Source organism: Sceloporus occidentalis, unplaced genomic scaffold (assembly GCF_023333645.1).
Source record: "Sceloporus occidentalis isolate IW3139 unplaced genomic scaffold, rSceOcc1.0.p SCAF_99, whole genome shotgun sequence".
NCBI lineage: Eukaryota > Metazoa > Chordata > Lepidosauria > Squamata > Phrynosomatidae > Sceloporus > Sceloporus occidentalis.
The window spans coordinates 825087-848236 of record NW_028317079.1 but is presented as its reverse complement, the minus strand read 5'-3'; the positions used below and the strand labels follow the sequence as shown (position 1 = coordinate 848236).

At 40.6% G+C, this 23150-nt stretch overlaps 1 protein-coding gene across 1 annotated transcript in view; it reads left to right on the top strand.

Annotated features, from left to right (window-relative positions):
- The first annotated feature begins 15896 nt into the window (after window positions 1-15896).
- The window catches only part of LOC149284095 (SWI/SNF-related matrix-associated actin-dependent regulator of chromatin subfamily A containing DEAD/H box 1-like), a 34117-nt gene continuing 26863 nt past the window's right edge, over window positions 15897-23150 (top strand). Inside the window, exons 1-4 of the mRNA XM_089497141.1 lie at window positions 15897-16011; window positions 16728-16881; window positions 21585-21747; window positions 22324-22390. Of these exons, the coding sequence (XP_089353267.1) occupies window positions 15897-16011; window positions 16728-16881; window positions 21585-21747; window positions 22324-22390 (499 nt within the window). The remainder of the gene's footprint in view (window positions 16012-16727; window positions 16882-21584; window positions 21748-22323; window positions 22391-23150) is intronic.

The following is a 23150-nucleotide window of genomic DNA, read 5'->3' as shown; positions in this document are numbered from 1 at the left end:
TTCAGCGCAGGGGGAGCAGGAATGTGGGCGGGATTAGAGTTTCCTCATACAGTGTGCAGGCGCCACAGCAGTAAGCTGAGGGCCTGCGCTAGGCGGCCGTCGGGCCGCATAGATGCCTGCACGGTCCCCAGAGAAATCAGCAAGAGAGGTAAGAGGGTGCGGGAGAGTGAACAGGTGAGTGAGTGAATGAATGTTAGTGGGTCATTGAATGAATGAAGTTCAGTGTAAGTTAGTGCTTAGGGGCAGAAATGGCACAGGCAGGCTGATTAGGGGGCAGAGGTGACACAGGCAGGCTGATTGGGGTGGCTGAGGTGGCACAGGCAGTCTGATTAGGGGGGCAGAAGTGGCACAGGCAGGCTGATTAGGGGGGCAGAAGTGGCACAGGCAGGCTGATTTGGGGGGCAGAGGCGGCACATGCAGGCTGTTTCAGGGGCAAAGGAGGCACAGGCAGGCTGTTTCAGGGGCAAAGGAGGCACAGGCAGGCTGTTTCAGGGGCAGAGTTGTCACAGGCAGGCTGTTTCAGGGGCAAAGGAGGCACAGGCAGGCTGTTTCAGGGGCAAATGAGGCACAGGCAGGTTCCTTAGGTGCAAAGGTGGCACAGGCAGGCTGTTTTGGGGCAGAAGCCTACCATGTCAATGTCTGGCTTAGTGTATAATAATACGGGTTATGCTTCACTACCATCAATGTCTGGGTAAGTTTATAGTAGTGGGAATTAAGCTGTACCATATCTGTTCAGAAAATTTTATTTATTTAAACTTATTTAATTTATTTATGAGTTGATAATTTATTTTTCCAGATTTCTATTTTTTTTCAGTTGACATACAGGTAAAAATATGTGAAATAAATGTATTTTTTTGTGTGCGTTGGGGGGTGGCGCCACATACAGGATGCTCCCCTGGTGCCAAATACTTTAGGTATGCCCCTGATTCCCAAACCATAGTACTACAAAAATCTAAATCCCCAAGGTCTTTGTATTAATATATTATATGGAAACTGCCCTTTAGCTCACAATATATACAAAACAACTATATTGTGATAAAAAAACAGGTATAATTAAAACACTAATTTAATCCTACAGGATCAAGGGTCTTGAGGGTATAGAACCAGTATAATTGACATTGCAAAAGTTTACTTGCCAGTTCCTACCTCTAGGGCTACCAGTTATTGTTTCCACAAGAGTAAATGTTAAAACAGAGGCATTATTTTCAGGAAAATCCCTCACACACGCCAAGGAATATTCAGTTAAATTCCTTATAGTTTCTATGTGTTCCCAAAGGTGTCTCCTCAGCAGTTTTATTGTTTTGACAACATATTGCTTATAGCATGTTCATGTAACAAGATACACAACTCTAGAGATCTGAACGTAATATTGGCCAGTGTTTCTCTAAAATCACTTTCACATAATGCAATGTTACTAAAACTCCCAATGCATCTAATTAAGTTGATCTGGTTCCTTACGAGGTTCATCATGTAAAAGATTTTCTCTTTATGGTGTTAATGCTGGGCAAGTAAGTCATGGAGGAGCATAGATGCAGGGGATACCAACACTGCGTGATCAATAGCCCAAAAGGCTCAGACAGAACCAAACAGTTAGAAATGGATTCACTTTAACAGGACTGTGACTAGGCCAGACGGATAGCACATTCTGGAAAGCCCTTGGACAGGGCGCTATGGCTGGATAGCCCTTGGAAAGGGTGCTGAGGACGGATAGCCCAGGGACAGGGCGCTGGACTTAACAGTAACAGGTCAGGGGTCAATGACAAAGCCACAACAGAAGGCTGCAACTCATACAATGAGAAAATTAATGAGGAAGGCAGCACATACTTAAAGAATAGGCTTGCATAACTTGGGGAATAGTATGTCCCCACAGCAGTTCCTTTCAGTTGTAATAATGTCCTTCAAACAGAAAAAAATGAGATAGGGATGAAGTGGATAATTTTGATTATAAACCAAAGGGTCTAGAGTGAACACCCCGTTCATGTAAAGTGGAAAAATGTGCCAAGTGCCCTGACTAACCAAAGCGGGAACACTATGATGACCATCTCGCTTCATGATGCAATACCGATCTTAAGGCCAGAGGACCAAGCTTTCCATCTCTCTCACAGGTACTCATTTGATCTTAGCCAAAAGTCAAAGAAGCGATGGGGGAACAATATGTCATTTACACATGAACTCAAATGTCCCAGAGGGTTAAATTGAACATTGGGAAGGCAATATACCATAGCAACTGTAGGTGCACGTGGTGGGTGAAATTTAAACTCTATTTGTAAGATAACATTTTTTTCTCATGCCTCAAACGAGAGATCATGTAATCAAATATCTATTCATTGTATTAGATGGAAGTCTGACATAACCAACTTCTGTCTGTAAAATAGATTTGAATGTACCGTAAAATCTTGTGTGTATTATGCACCTGTGTATAATATGCAACCTACAAAAAAAATGAAGTACCTATGTATAATACACACCCACCAGATAAGATCACTGGCTGATGATCGGTAAGACTGATCAATGATCGGTCCCTTAAATAGTCATTAATCTTTGAGCTAATAACAATTTATTAGATTAAAAGCTATGGTTAAAAATAATATTGTAAAATAAAAAATCAGATCACTTCTAAGTGACACGTTTAGGCCACTATTTCTTTAAATTATTTTTGTTAACTCAATCAGTGCTGGTACTCCATAGAAGCACAGCACTGATTGCGATTTGTTCCTCACATGCCAATGGGGACTGAAGACAAAAGCGATCATGCAGCATAAACAAATTTGTACTGAAAAATACCATTTCTATCAAATGCTCATGTGATTTTTGCCAGGAGTTTTACTTCTGTTTTTTAAATTATTCAAAATGAGTAAATATCAGAAACTGTATTTCTCATTTTATCTGCAGCTATTTCACTCTTTAGTGAACATATTTTATTGATAAGAGATAAACCAAGTCAACTAAATCTGAAAATGCCAAACCCAATAAAATAGGACTGACAATAAAATAGTTGTTTGGTATACTAAATAGTTTCAAAATAACAGCATTCTGTACGCCCTCCTGCATTATAAATAATGTGACTCTCTACAATGCAAAGCCCTAACTCACAGTGGGGTGAGTCCAGGGCCGGCCCAAGGCAAAATGCCGCCTGGGGCGAATTTTAAAATGCCCCCCCCTTATCTACCCTTCCTCTCCCTCCGTCCCTGCCGCCCCCCCCCTTATCTACCCTTCCACTCCCTCCGTCCCTGCCGCCCCCCCCATCATCTACCCTTCCTCTCCCTCCGTCCCCCTTGTACTTACCTTTCAGCAGTCCTGCGGCGAGTCTCCCTGTTCGGTCTCGGTGCCGGCTTGTAATGCTGAGCGCCAGAAAACTTCCGGCACTCAGCATTACAAGCCGGCACCGAGACCGAACAGGGAGACTCGCCGCAGAGGAGAGAGAGAGGGGCGCCGAGCGGGTACTGACAGCTTGGTAAGCGAAAACCACTCGGCGCCCCTTTCTCTCTTTCGCTTTTAAAAAAAAAGGGCTTGGGGCGGCAAAGTGCCGCCCCTTCAAAAGTGCCGCCTGGAGCGGTTGCCACACTTGGCTCCATTGTCGGGCCGGCCCTGGGTGAGTCAATTACACACATATATATATATATATATATATATATATATATATATAATGGTAAAGTGTGATAGGAAATAATGCCAATAGTTGACCATTAATGACTGAAAACCAAATGGACTTAAATTGCATGTAATAAAATGTCATTGATTAAACAAAGTATTTTGTTTAAACTACATGTACACTGTAGTAGTAGTAGCTGTGGTAGCTAGGGTTCTCATCACATTAATTCAATGCTTTTCATTAGCAGCAGGATACATCATATAGATGCCATTTGCATATCATATCATGCATTAAGCTCTCACATAATAGCACGCCTCACAATAGCCGGTGACTTCAAATAGCAGTCATCTGTATTGAAAATGAAACAGTGCACCTCAACTGACTTGCGTGCGTCTTGGAAGGTCTTCAACTTTCCAAGTTCAACAGTTCAAGACATCATGGAAGACAAGCATGGAGAAAGAAAACTCTAGTGCCAATTAAAAAGCAATAACTTGCCACAGAAAATGTATTTTAACAAAGTTACCTAATTTTATGTTTCCTTATAGACTAATATCTAGATCTAAACAAATCCATTGAATGTGAGAAAATGATTACATTAATTATAGCATCTACCGTATTTGCTCGATTATAAGACGACCCTGATTATAAGACGACCCCCCAAAATCTGAATATTAACTTAGGAAAAAAGAAAAAGCCTGAATATAAGACGACCCTAAAGGAAAAAAGTTTTACCAGTAAATGTTAATTCATGTAAACTATTTTTTTTAATAAAAGCTATGATTGAGAAAAATATTTTTTTTGTTTTTATTTCTTGTATTTTCCAGCCTGTCCCCCAGTTACGCACATCTGCCCCCAGGCTTGCCACACCAATATGGCACTGTGGCCCATGATATGCCTTTTAACCCTCTATATGCCACTGTGCCCCATGGTATGCCTTTTGACCCCCTATATGCCACTCTGCCTCCAGAAATGCCTTATACCCCTATATCCCATTCTGGCATTTAGGGGGTTAAAATGCATATTATGGGGCAGAGTGGCATATAGGGAGGTATAAGGCATTTCAGGAGGCAGAGTGCTCTATTAAATGCCCCCTTAACGCCACTCCAGAAATGCCCTATGCCCCCATTTAACTAACACACACACACACTCTCTCCCCCCCCCTCCCCTCCCCTCCCCTCTCCTCTCTCCTCTCTCCCCTCTCTCCCCTCTCAGCCCTCTCTTACCGGTGCTTCCAGCCGGGGCAGCGGGTTGACGTCGCCTTCTGCTGCAGCCGGAAGGAGGTGGAGTTGGCAGCGGGGGTTTGTATGCATCCGTCGCGTATACTTTCCCCGGCTGTCAGAGATCAGAGATCTCTGACAGTCGGGGAAGGTCTACGCGACGGACGCAGACAACCCCCGCTGCTAGCCACACCTCCTTCCGGCTGCAGCGGACGTTGTCTACGCGGATCGCGTAGACGTCAACCCGCTGCCCCGGCAATACAGCAGGAAGCACCGGTAAGTGTGTATGATGGGGGGGGGGTGAGACAGGAGGATCCAGGTCCCCTGCAGCGGTGCGGGGGATCTGGATCTTAGTCTCCTAATCAGACTGATTAGAAGACGACCCCGATTAGAAGACGAGGGGTATTTTTCAGAGCATTTGCTCTGAAAAAAACCTCGTCTTATAATCGAGCAAATACGGTATTATTTGCTCATAATGCATCAGAATTGCTATGCTATGCACCATTGGGCAAAGAGGGGTACAGCAACACATATATTTTGTATTTTCTTAAAAAAAACCCTGAAACTTTGATAATGACCGTTAATTTAATGTAATAAACATTAATAGGCGTTATGAATGCTGTTATACTGTCTGTTACAGATTAACATGTGAGTATATGGTGAAAAAAGTGCGGCTAAACATCTTTTAAAAATGAGGCCATAATGTAAATCCCAAGAACTTGTAGGTATAAAGACTGCTGGCGCCCCCTATGTTCTAAAGACACATTTTGTATAGTTATCGACGAAACAATCAAGTGTGCAGGAACCCAGAAACTAACTAAGGTGGATGCATATTCACTATGACTTAGATCAAGGTTCCATCAGGCAGCTAAATATCACTGTCCCACATACGTGATGATTTGGATATAAGTAGCTGTATCTTGGAACATAACACTGAACGTGTGCCCTTTTTTGTATTCTTATGTTATAGAGGTAGTAGAAGTATTATTAAACACTCATCTACAGACACCAGACAAGCCAGAAGGCTTGTTTTTCCCTCAGAAAGAGGGAAAAACAAGCCTTCTGGCTTGTCTGGTGTCTGTAGATGAGTGTTTAATAATACTTCTACTACCCCTTAAATTTAAGTGGAAGGGTTTCCATCACCTTTTACCCACCATAACTTATGTAATGGTATGTTATAGAGCAAATAAACAAAATCCACATGTATGTTCCACTATATAGCCATATGCAAGCGATATGTATTTGCATGCAGCAAGGGAAATTGTTAGTAGCATACAAAGTAGAGGACTGCACTGGGAGGCGGGTCCTGCGGGTCCCGCGGGACCCGCCAAAAAACTTGCGGGCGTGGGCGGTCTTGCTGGGGCTGCGGGCGGGAGCGGGCGGTCAGGCACTGTACCTGCGGGTCCCGGTAATCCTGCGCAGTCCCGCGCGGCTGCCTTCTTGCTGCTCCCTTACAGTGTCTCCTAGCTTGCTCCGCCCAGGAACAAAACCGAGTCACGTGATGTGAAGTCACTTCCTGTGACTCCGCCTTGTTCCTGGGCGGAGCAAGAGAAGAGACGCCGTGAGGGAACAACTCGAGGGCAGCCGCGCGGGACTGCGCGGGAAATCAGGTAAGGAGGCGGGCATGATTGGCCACAAATGTGGCGGGAGCGGGCGGGATTGGCCACAAATGTGGCGGGAGCGGGCGGGAGCGGCACACCCACATTGCGGGAGCGGGCGGGAGCGGGATTAAAAACCGCGGGAGCGGGCGGGAGCGGGATTAAAAAAGTAGTCCCGCGCAGGGCTCTAATACAAAGACAACTCTCCAATTGTTACAATTGCGATAAAGTGGCTTATAATACAAAACTGCATTATGTTTGGTAACTTATACAAAAAAGCCATTTTGATGACTCAACACATATACTTCTTCCACTGAAAAATGCTTTCACATTTACTGTTTAAGGAAAGAGAAGTATAAAAAAAAGATAAACTAAAAGAAGATGCTTGATGGAAGCTAGTAACGTATTCTGGCCTAGGCCTAGAGCGGCAGGTTCAGAGGGACTACAGTTCTCCTGTTGCCAAACCAGGGGACTGATCGCCCTCTTGTGTCCCTTAGTATCCTGCTGCTCAGTGGGCCGGTTACAAGATCTTTGATCTCTTGAACTGACCCATTTACACTCAGCACTGCCTCCATAGTCAGCATTTATGGCATGGAGTGCAGGGATATGATGTCATACCCAGGCACTCCGTGTCTTAAAGGCAGGCACTCAGTATCTTAAAAGGCACGGCTCACCTTTTATGAGGGGGCAGCTGGGGTGCGCTCCCTTAGGTCCCTTGGTCAGGGCTAGGGCAGCACTGTAGGTAAATGCATCGCTGATGGAAGCAATGACACAGTAAAACAGAGAGGAAGACATAGATAATACCGACACAGAAAGAAAAATGGGGCAAACAGGTAACCGCCAGTAATGAGTAATACAAAAGGCATGCAGAGACATCTCAAAGCTCCACTAAAGTACTTTACAGCTAAGCACTAGGGTTCTTCAACATATGATTTCAAGTGCTGTTTTTAGATAATCATTTTAAAGCATTTAATAAAAGTGGCGGTAATATGTACAATCACTTGTGCATGTTAGAGATTGTTAAAATAAGCATTTCAGTAGGTATATTTCTTAGACTTTAAGACTGATTTAAAACTTGTACATACTTTATTCCGCTAACAATCGGTTCTTTTTTGTTTATACTGACTTGCTTTTTGGTGTAGATGGGGACCTTATTAAGGACTTCAAATGCCTTCGCAACGGAAGCCTGGCATCTAGTGGACATTTTGATCACGTTCTCTGAGTTTTCCTAAGCTAGATCATACAATATATTATTGTAGTTATGTCAGTTAAAGCAAATTTGAATGATGCTTTGTTATAGCAAAACAGATTTTTAATGTACTACCAATTTAATTTTTATTTTTTTTCACCATAGTTGGTATAGTAGGTGTCCTGTCCCAATGCTCCATGTATGACTTTCACTTTTCATGTGAATTGTACTAACATTATGGGCAGATAAATAAAGCTATTAACTTGTACCTTGTTTATTACAAAATTGTAAAAAAAAAAATATTGGTTGTTAACTGTTAATTAACAACACATAAAAAAATTAAAACATAATAATAAAAAATAAAGATTTAACAACCATTCTTCTCTCTGTGGTAGGACTCACATGGAAATGTATCAAGTCTGCTCAAGGCTGTTGTAAACACCAAATAAATGAGCATCACAAAATAAAGAAAACTGCAGAGAATGTGGTAGATAAGTGGAACAGCCTCCCAGCAGAAGCGGTAGAGGCCAATACAGTGGGGGAATTTAAACATTCATGGGATTGGCATAAATCTATTCTGAATCAAAAGAGCAAGGGCTGATTAAGTCAATAATCAAGTTCTCCAAAGTTAACGCCGCACCCCATTTGCTAAATACATGACAAACTTCCAGTGATGGGGTGAGTGTTATCGGTACGATTGCCAGATGGGTTACAGGGTTAGTTGGGATGTGTGCCAATGCAAAATAGTGTACGGTATATAATAAAGAATGCATTATGGAGCAGTAGAGATTTTTAGTCCAGTGTTGCTGATGCCCTGCCTAGGGTTCCAAGCTGGGAAAGGAACTCTCCCAGATCTGATTCTTTCCTATGTTAGCAAGGGATGGCATACTGTTGGACTATAGTGTTACTGTTCTCTGATGTGACATATTGCTGTGATCAGTTATGTCATCAATTATGTGATGCAAATGCCCTTTCTCCATAAGAGAGAGAATTATCCTAGATTTCACAATTTTTGCCATTGAATGTATCTTCATTTCCTCTACACACCATTGGAGGTTTTCCCATATAAGACAGGCTTACTGAAATTACGACTTCTTTTACTTGCTGTTAAAGGCATCTACATGAGAATTGGTGCTTTGGTATTAAATAAAGAAAATACGTTATTGGATTAATCAGTTAATCCTTCTTAAGGTTCAAAATACAAATATTCGATGTGCATGTCTGTTTGCCACTACATTACTTTTAAAAAAGGAAAATTAATCTCTGCTCCCCACTGATTCAACAGTCTAAATCCATAGCCACCATGTTTCATAAATTGGTCAGGGCAGAAGTTGGGAATACCAACTCTGCAATGAATTTGCTACAGATGAATAAAGTAAGTTGGACTGAACTTATTTATTATTTAGTGAGACGTCTCTACAGAATGTGAGCAGAAAATGATGAGAAATATTAGAAGCAAAATATCTTGAGCAAAATTCATTTGATGCAGCCTAGCATACGAAGGTTTTTTTACTAATAAATTAGTAAATACACATCCTGCATACTAATGTTATAAAAGATATAACCTGCATGCAGTGGCGACTCTAGAAACAATATATAGGGGGGGTACACAAGATACCACAGTCAAACTGGGGGGGCATTAATAATTTCCACCATTAAATCATACCACTGAAAAAACACACACACACACATATATATATATATATATATATATATATATTGCCAAAAGTAATGTGCTATGGAATGATACTTTTGTTATTGGACAATACAATACTTGATCATTCAACATGGGAAGCCTGAAACCACAATTTAGTACGACTAATCCTTGAAATCCTTTAAACACAATACCTTAACTTTTCCACTAAATGATTTCAGGGCCTAATATTAGTCCCTGCTGCCGATATATATATATAAATATATATATATATAAATATTAGACCCTGCTGCCGATAGCAGGTATAGATCAACACATTAACACACAAACCCAGCTTTGCATGTATAGATCAATTGAAATTCACTTGTGATCTCAGCACTGAAGGTATATATCAAATAAACAGAATCAGACATACAAATCCTGTATTTGCAGGTATACAATAATAATATATGAAATGTAGCATTGCAGGTATAGATCAAATCAATACATGGAAACAGCATTGCAGGTATTAATCAATTGAACAAGACATACAAACCCTGTATTTGCAGGTATACATAAATAATGTATGGAAACGTAGCATAGCAGATATGGATCTACAGAAGAACACACAAACCAAGCTTTGCAGGTACAGATCAATTGGAATTCACATAAAAACACGGCATTAAAGGTATATTTAAAACCCTCTAAATTACAGGGATAGATCACAGGTTGCACACCCCAACCACGCTGCCCACATAGAACCTGGCCAGCACCCAGATAACACACATAAGATTTGCCATCTTTGTCCCATATACACCCTGCCTGTGCCATCCTGTTCCCCAAGGCTCAAACATCCTGCTAGTGCCATCTTTGCCCTTCCACAATTATACATCTATGATACACACAATCACATTAACTCATGCTCTCCCTCATTCAGACAAATCATCCACATATTAACTCATGCTCTCCCTCATTCAGACAATTCATCCACATATTAACTCATGCTCTCCCTTATTCAGACAATTCATCCACATATTAACTCATGCTCTCCCTTATTCAGACAATTCATCCATTTTAAGAAACGACACCCCTTGGAGCTTCAAATGAGGGGCTACTAACCATAACGACATGTTTATTTGTGTCTTGCGTACGCCAGGTTTGTACTAGAAACACATGCAGGCCCTCATTTGATGCGCCAAGGGATGTCGTTTTTGCAAATGTGTACTTTTTGTGCCATAATTTAACTTCGTACGTGAGCAGTAATGCCACGTCAAGGCTTCAACCCTAATTACTGATCATTCACACGCCTTTCATATCTCCATTCACTCACAGAAGCACACGCCATTCTTTCCATACATTTACTCACAGTAGCACACACCATTCTTTCCCCTTACAATCCCAAAGAAATGATGGTAAAGGGAGAAGAAAAAATCACTTTTACAGCAAAAATAAGTTTTGCAGTAAAAATGCAAGGCGCTCCAGGGATGAGATGGTTACTCACGTCCCGCACAGGCTAAATGGCTGATTTTAATAATATTTGCAGTTCATCAGGATTTCAAAAATTGCCTCCCTCTACCGTTGGCTAAATTTAACCCCATGATCAAAGGGATCATAGGATTAAAAATTAGTATCGGCCATTTTTAAAAAGGGAATGTGACTTTTTATAGCTATATGATCGCTGTGGTAACATTGGCTACCACAGTGATCATTTAGCTAGAATACTTAAAAAAAAAAAAAGTTTAAGTTAAACTACTTTATGTTTAAATAATTTAATTTGGGGGTCTCTAGACAATTTTGATCTTTTTTTATCTGCCTTTAGAGACCCCCAAATCATTTTTTTTACATTTTTATTGTTTTAACTTAATATTTTTTATTCTTTTTTTACAATCTGGAAAGGTGATGCGATTACCTTTATAATGGTATATGTTGGGGGTATGTAGCTGCTTAGATGCCTGAGATACAGGCATCTAAGCAGCATGCCCCCATACCTCTTTAACTGACAATTGTCAGTTGTTAATAAAGTTGCGCGGTGACGTCATCGCGTCATTGAGCGAGACGTCACTGGGCAGATCGGGTGGCCCCGGTGATGCCCTTCAGTGTGAGGGGCAGATTGCCGGGGTAGGTGGTGATGGAGGTCCACAGACCTCCATCAAGGTAAGATAGTGCTAGTGACGGCATGGTGCCGTCGTTAGCACCTGATTGGCACCATGCCGTCGTTAGCAGTCAAGGACTGTCCACAAAATACAAATTCGGCGGGGGGGGCAACGGGGGGCAAGGAATAACCTAGGGGGGGCGATTGCCCCCCCTGTAGTGACGCCACTGCCTGCATGCTTCTTATACCTTATCTACTTAATAGTCCATCACAAAGGCTATAGTGACTCACTAATGGCGACAACCTGATATATTAATAGTCCTTATGAAAACCATGCTAGGACATCATATTCTTGATTACGTCACCAACATTTAAGCAGAAACCTTAACTGTGAAATTTCAGTGCTTAGAGAATCAGTTGAACTAGGTGCATGTACAATAAAAATCAATAGAATAATTTAAAGTCACAAACAGTAACAAACTGGTACAAAAGAAGGAGAGGGCCCTGCTCCTGCGAGCCTACAATCTAGTCGGTGGTTGAGGGGGAAGGAGTAGGAAAGGACTGCCTGGATGTGGATCAGTTGGCGAGTTTGGATGAGCTGAGTAGGTTGTTGAGAGCGTTATGAGGACAGGTTGGATTTTCAGAGAGCTTTTGAAATTTGCATAGGAGGGAGAAAATCTGACAGAACAGGGAAGGGAATTCCAGAGAAGGGGTATAGCACGGGTGAAATCCTGGAGGCGGGAGTGGGAAGAGGTTAAGATGGAAGAAGATAGAGGAAGGTCATGAGAGAAACAAAGAGGGTGGTTAAGGGTGTTTTTTGATAAGAGGGTAGAGATATAGAGGGGTGCAGAGTTGTTAAGGGCTCTGTAGGTCAGGGTCATAAGTTTGAATTTGATTCTGGAGGGTATAGGGAACGAGTGGAGCGATTGGCACAGTATAGCTGTTTCTTGTGTGAGGGTGTATTTAGGAGATGTTTTTCAGGTGAAGGTGGCAAGATTTGGTAAGGGACTGGATGTGAAGGATGAAGGAGAGAGCAGAGTCAAGTCTGACACCAAGGCAGCGAACTTGGGCTGTCAGTTGGATAGTGGAGTTGTCAACAGTGATAGAGATGTCAGGAATTGTGGATTGAGGGAAAACCACAAGCTCTGTCTCTGAGATGTTAAGCTTCAGGTAATGCAATGCCATCCATGATGCAATTCCAGAAAGACAGTCGGTGAGGCAAGTTAGAAGAGATGGTGAAAGGATGAGAGAGGAGATCATCTGCATATAGATGGTATTGGAAGCCAAGGGAAGATATGAGTTGTCCAAGTAAAGAGGTATAGATGCAGAAGAGTAGAGGACCAAGACTAATCCCTAAGGAACACCATCTCAAAGTGTTAGGGGGGAGAAGTTCCAGTGAAGGAGGCAATAAAGGTTCAGTCAGAGAGGTAGGATTTGAGCCAGGAATGAGCTGTGTCAACGATGCTATGAGCATGAATAAAAATGCCCACAGCAAAATACGCCAAATCTATTTACACGCATTGACACCCTTTAGTGTTGTACAGGTATTTTACTATATTAACATTATGGTTTATATTAACAGTATAAACAAAATTATCGCCTTCATGGGGACCAATTGCAGGGAGATAAAGCACGAACCAACTGACACACGTTGTTGCTAAGGGAGACGGCAAGGGAATGAGCAGCAGGAGAAAAGGCAGCAGTTCGAAACTGAAGAGATCTAATGCCTACAGTTTCGCCAGTAATGCACTCATATCTCAATAATGGAAACCGTTTGGGAAAAAACTGGATAATCTAAGCACCAAGGGCTCTTAATTTACTGTCGTGTTTAAAGAATTGTTTAATGTTTAGGGTTCTAAAGAAATCTGCCAAACAAATTAGTCCCTTCTTAGCTTTGTCTCCGTCATAAGAACCATTTTATCGAAGCCTTTATTATACGATTCTACTAGCCATGGTCTCTGGGCAAATGGCTTCTGTATTCTATAAGCTTTAATCGAACAGGGAAAATAGGGACCTTTAAGTCCTCATTAAAAGACGCCGCCAGTGGGCGGAGTTTGCGTTTAGCCGAGACGCAGTGACTGTTCCCCCTCCCAATTCCCGGCTTTAGTGTTGTCGTCATCATCCCGCGCGTTGAAGCCACCCGAGAGCCCGCGGGAAGCAGCGTTGGTGGTGAGATGTGAGTACAGTGTGAGGCGATATTTACACCCACACAGTATAGAGTGCGCCCCCCGGGGCAAGGAGAGCTCGGAATTTTACTGTAGTTATAACCCCCAGGGTGTGACAGGCGGATAGAGGATGTGTGACGTGAAACCGGCGAATGAGTGCCTTTGTGTGTGATGTAGGCACCGCTTCTCCCCATATAACACTATACTATGTGCTTTCACTAGAAATATACGATATACTTATTACGTGAAACGTCATTTCGGGTTAGCCACGGTGGTTTGTAGTCCCTTGTGTCAAATAATCCAATCATATGAAATAGGGAATATGAGTGTATCAGTACCTATATACAATAACCAATCTGTATTAGTGTAAAGGGGAAGAAATCCAAGCATTGTATATTTTTTCTTGTTGACTGCGTCAGGGTTACACTGACTGCACCACATTTAAAGGTGGGATTTCCTTCCCAGATATCCATGTTTTATCGGATTGTCTCCAAATATTTTTGGAAATGTCCCTTTTTTTTTTACATTTTTTTTTTTTGGTCTGACCTTTTTACACAAAGCCTCTGTTAAAGATGTAGTAATGGTAAATATAGTAAGGGAAGTCATATATATATATATATATATATATATATATATAACACATGTGCTCACATTCCTACAATTATCTAAAATTAGAGCTTCAAAGGCATAGTGTTAATGTAAGGGAGTTTTACATTACTGAGAGGGTGGTAGATAAGTGGTAGGGGCTAAAACAGTGAGATATAAAGCTATCCTCAGGTTTGATTCTTTACCTGAGTAAAAATGGACTAGATGGGCCACATATTTCCTATCTGCATTTGAATTCTCAGACGAGATAATCATCCAAATCAAGGAAACTAAGCGTTAAGATGAATGCTCCTAGGGTATGTGTATTTGGATTATAAATGCATAATGCTTAAGTCTGTAAGTGTTATTACATAGGCTTATATGAACCATATAATGTCGAATTTAGAAAGGGTGACGGGTTGCCTTTAACCCCTTTGTAACCAATGATCTACTAGGAACGTTATAAAACGCTGTCCCTACAGGGCCGGTGATGTACCTGCTATGTCATGGGTCAAAAACGGCCCCAGGTTATCATGATTGTGGAGTCACCGGTGTAGCTGCTACAGCCAAACACACGCGTTTATACAGTAATATGACAGACAATGCTATGCTTCTCTCCTCAGTGTGAACTGGAGAACACTAAGAAAAAGCGATTCCCATTTTTTTATATGTAATTTTTTATATATATTCGGTGGTTAGTGTGATGAGGAATAAGATAGGGGTTAAATATATATATTTATGAAAACCTAAAAAAAATTTGAAAACTTAAAATAAATAATAATTTTTAAAAAAAGTATGGGTGGGTTTTACATCAGGGCATGGATATATTAGATTTTCTTTGTTTTATGGTAGCTTAAAAAAAAATAATAAAAAAAAAAAAAGCCCTACCTGTCCCGAAAAAAGTAAATCATTTGTGTGATTACACTATATGAGACTGAGGGAAATAACAGCTGAGAAAGACATAGATGGGAAAAACATGGTGCTCTGGTCCTAAAGGGGTTAAAGTCGTAAATTCGGTATATGTTTACAGCGCCCTACTTGCTTCAGGTATTTTTTTTTCTTATCCTTCTACTTAAAACTAGATAATTTGAGGCTTTTAATTTGTATTTTCTGATGCTGGGGTTAACTTCCTTGTGGTGCTGTAAATGGTAGTTCTGATACATTTATCGCATGAATAGATGATTCATGTCCAGATATGTGTAAGCAGTGACCACTTGAAAACCAATTAACTGATCCTATTGATTGGACTATTCCATAGGTTGGTAAGACCCATTTTATACTTTACCACTTATTTATTATACATAAACTCTTGTTGTGTTTTTAAATGTGATGCTATTGTGTAAAGCTGGATAAAGATGGGTTTGATCTCATCGGACGTAGGTAAAAACACTTGCTTTCAGTATAGCTTGATCGTACAGTTGCTTGTAGCAGTCAATCAGTGGCAAGAAAATGCTTCAATCTTTAAATCAACTTTCCATGCATTTGCAAGGAGGGGGGGTCTGAAGTTCTGAACAGACCTCAGCCCACAGCATTCTCCGAACCAATGCTGGAGCGGACAAGGGGTAAGTGTGTCCCATACACGCAGATGTGTTCCCCCCAAACATGTCTCTGGTACAGGGAAACAGTTGGGGGGTCCAAAGCCGTCATATGCATTTAAAGATAATGACTGAAGTGTCCCTTTAACTATGCGTTCAATGTAGTGTTGTCATGTTGGTGTTTTTGTATCATCCTAATGGTTCCCCCCCCCCCCCCATTTCAACCAGTTTGCAAAACGTCCCCTGATTTGTATGCACTATTGAAGCACATACAACACAAGTGAAGAGGAATGAGTATGTTTAACCTAGAGCGCTTTCGGTTTAACAAAAAAGGAGGTCCTGCCACCAATGAAAAAGAACCAAGTCGACCAACTACCCCAGTTTCCGAACAAGATTACAAAGCTGGTAAGCAGTTGTTGCTGGATGTGTTTTACGTTGCCTTTCTGCCAAGCAAAAAAAAGTAATGCACAAAGTAGAAATGCATAGAAATATTTTTGGACAGACTGCTATTCACTCCCTTCAGCCTTTTTTTGCATTCTATAAACCTCAGACCTGACCGTATAGTAGTGTCCCTGTAATTTATTAGTATTAGCGAGTATGTATGATTAAGGGAATTAATGAGTATCTGTGAATAATTAATATCTGTAAATGAGGGAATGTTTGTTTGTGAATGAATGTGTGTGTGATAGCATAGATGTGTAAGTGGGAGGGGTAGCACGGCATAGGGAGGCTGTGATCACACTCCTATGGTGCCCAGGTTCCAGCATGTACTGGCTGCCTGGGCATGATAGGAGTGTGATTGCTGTTAACAATTTATATATGAGAGTTTTTTGGTGTTTTTTTTATTTTATTACTTTTAATAACAGTGTGCTTAACACACCAAAATTGCACAGAAAAATTAAATAACTATATATATATATATATATATTGGTGTGTTACCCACTTTTTTATTAAAGGTGTGTTTTTGTTTTAAAGGTGCTGGTCGTTTTCAGTTTTGGCCAAGTGAATGCTGAATTTTCGGTTTCTTTCCAGAATGTTAATTTCGGTGCATCCCTAGCATTTACAGATTTATTTTACTACCACTTGAATGTAATTCTTGATTATTATTATTTTTTCTGCAGAAACTAGCATCCCAGAGACCCCTGAAGCTAAGAGACAGAGTATGTCCTTCATTAAGAAATCTAAAGGTGTTAATTTTCTGGAGTCAGATTCAGAGATTGAAGAAAACACACAGGGCTCTAGCTCCACCCAAAGAGGCTCCCACACAACACGAGAGTATGTAATCAGTCTATGTAGAACTTTCTTTATTATTTTACTTGTGTCGGAAAGCGCTAGAAATGTTTGCTTGTTAGAGATCCTTTCCCAATTACTCAGCTGAACCGATCACTTTTGAAACTGAATGCAGCGTTAGAAACGGAGCCTAGTAATGATGAATGCTCAAACCCTTCCCAGTAGTCGATTAATATGCAATCATGCTTTTTTTCTTAATTTCTGTTTGAACTCTTATTTGTGGTGTGATGAAAAATAAGGCAATGATTGAAACTGGAAAAAATAAATAAGACAAGTGAGGTGGCTGTTTTTAAAGACCACCCAGCCATTCTTGAGGCCCTATAATAAAAGTTTTACCGTAAGTGCGTGTTGTCTGTATCAAAACAAACTTTCAATTTGTACGTGCAAATGTACAGACATTCAATTTATTTCCTAAATGTCAATACATCCATATAACCTAAAATCTGGGAATAATACTCACCTGTGTATAATACACGGGTATAACGTTCTATCATATTTACTAGGAAAAAAAATGAAGTACTTGTGTGTAATATGAACCGATGGTCCAAGAGGTCAGTTGGCCCGCTCCCTTGTGGTCTTCTCACACTTCCTACCCCGCTGCTGGGACTGAGGGAACGCCTGTCGAGAGGGCTTTACCGGCAGCCGTGCTTTATCTACTTGGGTATAATGCGCACACCTTTTTCAGGACTTGAAAAAGTCTTGAAACAAGTCGTAGGTTTATGCGTGTTACGCCTGAGACTTTAGCCACACTGATGACTTTTAGTCAGGCTGGTGTTCCAATGCTTTTATGAAAGGGGCTCATTTCAAAACTTTTTTTTTTTTTTTTGAAATCTACGCTGTCTGGTCTGTTTTTAGACGGGAAAGACTAACCCTGCAATCGAGGACCACAGTTGTGTTGGAGTTATAAACCTTCATTTAATTGCTTGCATGCTGTAAAAAATATCACAACCTTTAAAATAAAACTCAACTATTATGAATTTGCCTGAGTCATGTCCTGTGTGTGATTTATCTAGTGAGTGAATACAAACTATGAAATGTCTGAGTAATGGCTTTGAAGTCAAGGTGGCTTTCTTTGGCTCATCCATGTACCACCCATGATCTCGCTGGTAGATTCTGTCACTAGACAGCTGTTACCACAGGCAGCTGTAAGATGGCTTTAAAAGACCAAAAGTAGTTCCTCCTGCTGGGCAGTGTCTCGTGACATTTCTGTTTGCTCCCCCTAACGGAGGGGAACTCAACCAAATCCGTAGGGCAGTTAATGCATTTATTTAATTTGCACTGTGACCGTAAACTGTGCCGTGTGTGTTCCCTCCACTACAGGAGGTATTGATCTGATTTAATTTTTTAGACCCTTTCCCATGTAGCATGTTCTTAAATTAGATCTGTTCTATAAAAGACTAAATTTATTGGCCCATGAAATGTTTGCACACACAAATATAACCAAGCATATTAATAATTGCTTAGAACTGCTATTCTTTATTCTGCTCTGTCATAATTTATAGCCTTCTAGTACCCTTTGTTTTAATTCTGAAATGGACTCTTGGGTTCTAAAAAAATATAGATATCATTTGTAAAAATGATATATTTATCAGTATAACCTCTAACACTACGGAAAATACCTTACATCAGCAAACTAGTTCAGATCGCAAAGTAGCAACACCAGACACAAGCTTGTGTAATTAAAGGTTATTTATTACGTTACAAGATATCAAATCCATGGTTCTCTTAGCAAGTTAGCTTCTAATTAATAACGGTGCAATAGATCTTTTTTTATACACCTTAGATAGCGGTGTAAACCTGAGTGGACAGTAGTCTGAGGAAAAGCATGCGCCAGTACTATGCAAGGACTATGTCCGTTTACACTATGGACACATAAGAACACCATAGAGAAAGCACTGCTGCACGAGCACTAAAGAGCTATAGAATAACATCTCCCATCCCACCTAACACCTATAGATGAGACTGTTCATGGCCTGTGTGTATGTGTGGTGGTTATGATGTAATTATGTAGAATTATGTAGCCACCTCTTTTTGAATGAGACACGCTATTCCATTCCAACAGCCTCCATCTGTGGTGGTTTTGTTATAGTTTAATTTAATAGTCAGCACCAACGGTAATTATGATGGATTGGGTGGCAATTCAAGCCTTAAAGGCATTTACTCTTGGCAGCTTGGGCTCATGTTTAGAACTTTGTAATTAAATTAGTTCATGCAAGGGACACTGGGGTTATGTATAAAATGGAATTTTGGCTTGAAGTGTGGCTGTTGGGGTAGCAAAACAACGTGAATGGTCCTGGTGACTTCTCTGCATTCCCCAGTTTGCTCTAGAACTATTTATTCCCAAATCGGTGATTGTGGAGCAATCGGCAGGGGCATTTACATTGCTTACTGTTGGCCTACTCCATATGATTCCTTTAATCCAATTGTTGTAACATTTAGGTTATGCATGCGTTTATCGAACGTTTGTCTACCTAAGATCTCTGAATCAATGAAGATTGTGGTGTCTTTCAGTCATTGGTGAAGTAAAATGTAGAGTCATAAATATTTAAATGGGATCTGCCACAAGTTTTCATTTATTAAAGCTCACAATCGCCTCCTGTTTTCCGTTGAAGAGCTGTGTCTGACAGACGTACCGTTTTACTCCTGCAGCTCTCTGAAGTTCTTTTTCTTCTGCACTACTTGGTCTTCTTTCTGGAGGCTGTTGATGGCCCTACAGAGGAACTTCCTATACACGGCATTCGCTGACCGCTTAGTACCCCACATAGAACTATGAGCCTCGCTGCCATCACTAGGGCCACTAACGGTCTCTCACGGGAAGACAGTCGAGTAGTGGTAGGATCACATAAGTGCAACTTTGGAAGGATACCGCAATGAAATGGTCTAAGAACCAAAGTCCAGAATGGACTAGAATATGTTTCTATAAGAGCTTTTATATGTAGCTGGCCCAGAATGACTGGAGTTACCACATATCTAGTTGTTCCCCCGGGGTCCTCTGCATTTCTGTAGTTTAAGGGATGCTATCAGTCTGCTCATCTTACCTCAGTACATGCATTAAAGAGGAAAACTCCCCATTTACCGGATAAAATCACTAGCTTCACCTGAAAAGGTCAATTAGATTAACCCGGCTCCGAAAACCAAATTCTATCTGGTGTCTTGACTCCCAGAGGAATGTTTTATGTGCAGGTGGTTTGTTGCATGTAGCTTGAGCTGCGTTAAAGCCGTTTTGCTGTAAAAAGGGAGCTCGCAGCTGCTTTTGAGTTCTTGGGCATAACACCACGTTGACCAGATGTATAAAAGTGTGAAGCTTGTCTAGACACAGTGTGATTGTGCAAATTGTCATGGTATTAAAATGGGTGATTAAAAGCTCTCTGACTCGAGAGTAGTTTACAAAGAGTAAAGAATAAATATAATAAGAGAGATCATGGAAATGATACGCCAGGTTGCCGGTGACTAATTATGTAAAGTTGATTTGCTCTGTACATGCCTGTTGTTGAAAGAATTAAGAGCTTGTTGTCTTCAAATCCATGTTTATTTAGTAAAGTACCATTTAATGGTTATCCTTTAACTTGGCCATTGTTTGGCAATCCCTATAAAAAATGGTATTCTCTGTGTGGATTAGTTAATATAAAAGTTTTTTACTGGGGGGGGGGGGTGGCGGCGGAAAACCTCTTGTTAGACGCCAGTCTAGCTCCGATCCGGACAAGTCTTGCTTCAGTTGACTTTCTGCGTAGTAATGGGGCTTTCTTGGAAATGCGTGCCACTATTTATCTCAGATCTTCATAGGAACACTATTTGCCTTTAACTCACTAGTTGGTCATTAAAAATAATAAAAATAGATTCAGGGGTAGCCAACAGGTGGCTCTCCAATCTGTTGCTTAAGGCTGATGATTGGACGAGATCCTGTTATGTTAAGTTAGTGCTGGTTACCTCTGGTATATATTGTTGCTTCAAAAGGGGATCTGTTTAAGTGGTGGACGTTATTACGAGGCACCATTCTATTCTGTAGTGCTGTTCACACTGGGTCATGCTTAGCAATCAATGTTAGCGGCACACAGAAGTAGAAGTCCTTACAGCCCCGTGTCTGGACAGTAGTAGAGCTCATCTGATGGTTTGGTGGCTACACACTAATTGGTACCATTACAGATTGTATTGTCAGGTTGGATAAGCTAATGTTTTTCATATTCAAATTTAGGATTGCTACGCTGGTCAATTTAATACATTAAATTGGTCAGCAACTTGGGACCGAAATAACGGAGCAGCTTACAATAGGGCCATTAAATACAGTCTAAGTTCTCTGCTGGATTTCCGAAACAGTGCCTTGCAGTAGAAGCTGTAATATCTGGTAATGTGTACAGGTTCCTTTTGAGCAAGTGATGTACCATGTGCATTAATGCTAGAAAATTTATCTATGTTTAAGCCAGGTTTAGGGTTTTTTTTTATCTTGCCCTGGTCAAAATATTGATTACCTGCTTTTTTTGCTGGTCCAGTCGAGAGTTTTTCCTGAGTACCACTCCAAGCCTGCAAATTACAATAACATGACCTCTACATATGTCTAGAAATATTCTAGACAAATATTCAATATACAAATGGTGCAAATGTATGATTTCCTTGATAAGTCTGACATTTTTTCATTCCTGTGGCGGTTTTGGGGAGGTCCTGAAACATAATGCGGTTTTCTTCTCTTGTAGGAATGGTTTATCCGATTGTGTGACTGATTCTGAAGAGGAAGAGCCCAACGTGAAGAGCTCTGCTGCTAACAAACCTTCGGAGATAAAAGACAGAACCAAAGATGACAATCTCCAAAAATTAAAGGAGATATTCCCACAAAGAACAGATGACGAACTTTTACAAGTAATTTACTCTCCTAGTAAAAAATATGTAATATAAATATCGTCATCTTTTCAAAAATACATTTGAGAGAGAGCTATAATTTGATGAAAGGTAACGCTTTCAACAGCTTTGCAAGTAGAAATGAATTTGCCTGTTTGCTAGGTACGCTGCAGACACCTCTGAATCTTTGTGGTATGGCTATTGTGGTACAGCCTTCCAGTGAAATGTTGATGAAGCATCATTCTGATCGGTATTTGGGTGCTAGAATGAACAAGATCTGTATACACTGTGGGTATGGTAGTGGTACAATAGGGAATTTGAGTGGGAAATTTAAATATGGGATGGCCTTCAACCTACTGCAATGCAAAGTTGGTAACCAACATTTTTATTTTCATACACATCCCGCTACTTGTCCGTATTACACTGACAGCTCATAAGGTAATTTCAGTATCTATATGACTTTTTGAAGCATCAAGGAGAAAAATATATCCAGTCTCACTGTTAGGGGTCAGTGTTTGAGTCATTTGTAAATCATTGGCATTTCTGTTCTTCAAGAGCCTGTAGATAGCGCTTCTGAAAAATGTTTCTTTCTTTCAGCTTATTGAATCAACAAGCACCCTAGACGGAGCTGTTGCTGCTGGTGTGGTACTATTTGACGATAAAGGTCGGTAGTACTTTATAATCTTTTTATGCTCCAAATCATTGTCATTGTTCTTTAAAATTACATCAAGAAAAAATGTCCAGTTCTCACATGCCTTCATTTATGCAACTTGTGTTTATTTAGTATATCTATATGTGCATGTCAATAAATCATTTGTAAAGTATTTTCCTTACAAAAACCAAGCCCTGCAGCACTGAAAATAGTAAATAGGATGAGGGAATTCAATCATACACAGCAGATGCATAATGCTGTCTTAAACCTAATGGGCCTATGGCTAGTATAAGCACAAAACCATGAGTCTGAAAGATCACAATAAATAACGCTTTGCTTCACATAAACCCTCGCACGGGTATCCTTGCTGTTTTTAATCAATGTGAGCTTGTGAATAGGTTTAGGGTTCCTAGCGGAGATCCGTAAAACAAAATGACAAGCCTAACTCGTTTCACCCCAAACACCACGTGATCATAGACTTTATTATTATCTTTATAAAGCGCCAACAATTTACGCAGCACTTAATACAATACATATAATGATTAAGTGTTATTTAATGCATAAGGTTTGTTTCCTTTCCCTTTATCTCCTCCCCAGCTTTTTCGATATGGCTTTTTTGTAAGAATAAAGATTGCGTCTACTACAACCATCAGTATTGTGGTTCTTTGTTAATGGATCTCCCCTGGAATCCTATAACCTATTCCCAAGCTTACTGTGACTACTAGTAGTTTTACAATAGCAAGTCTAAAAATGGCCAGGCTAGATTACATGA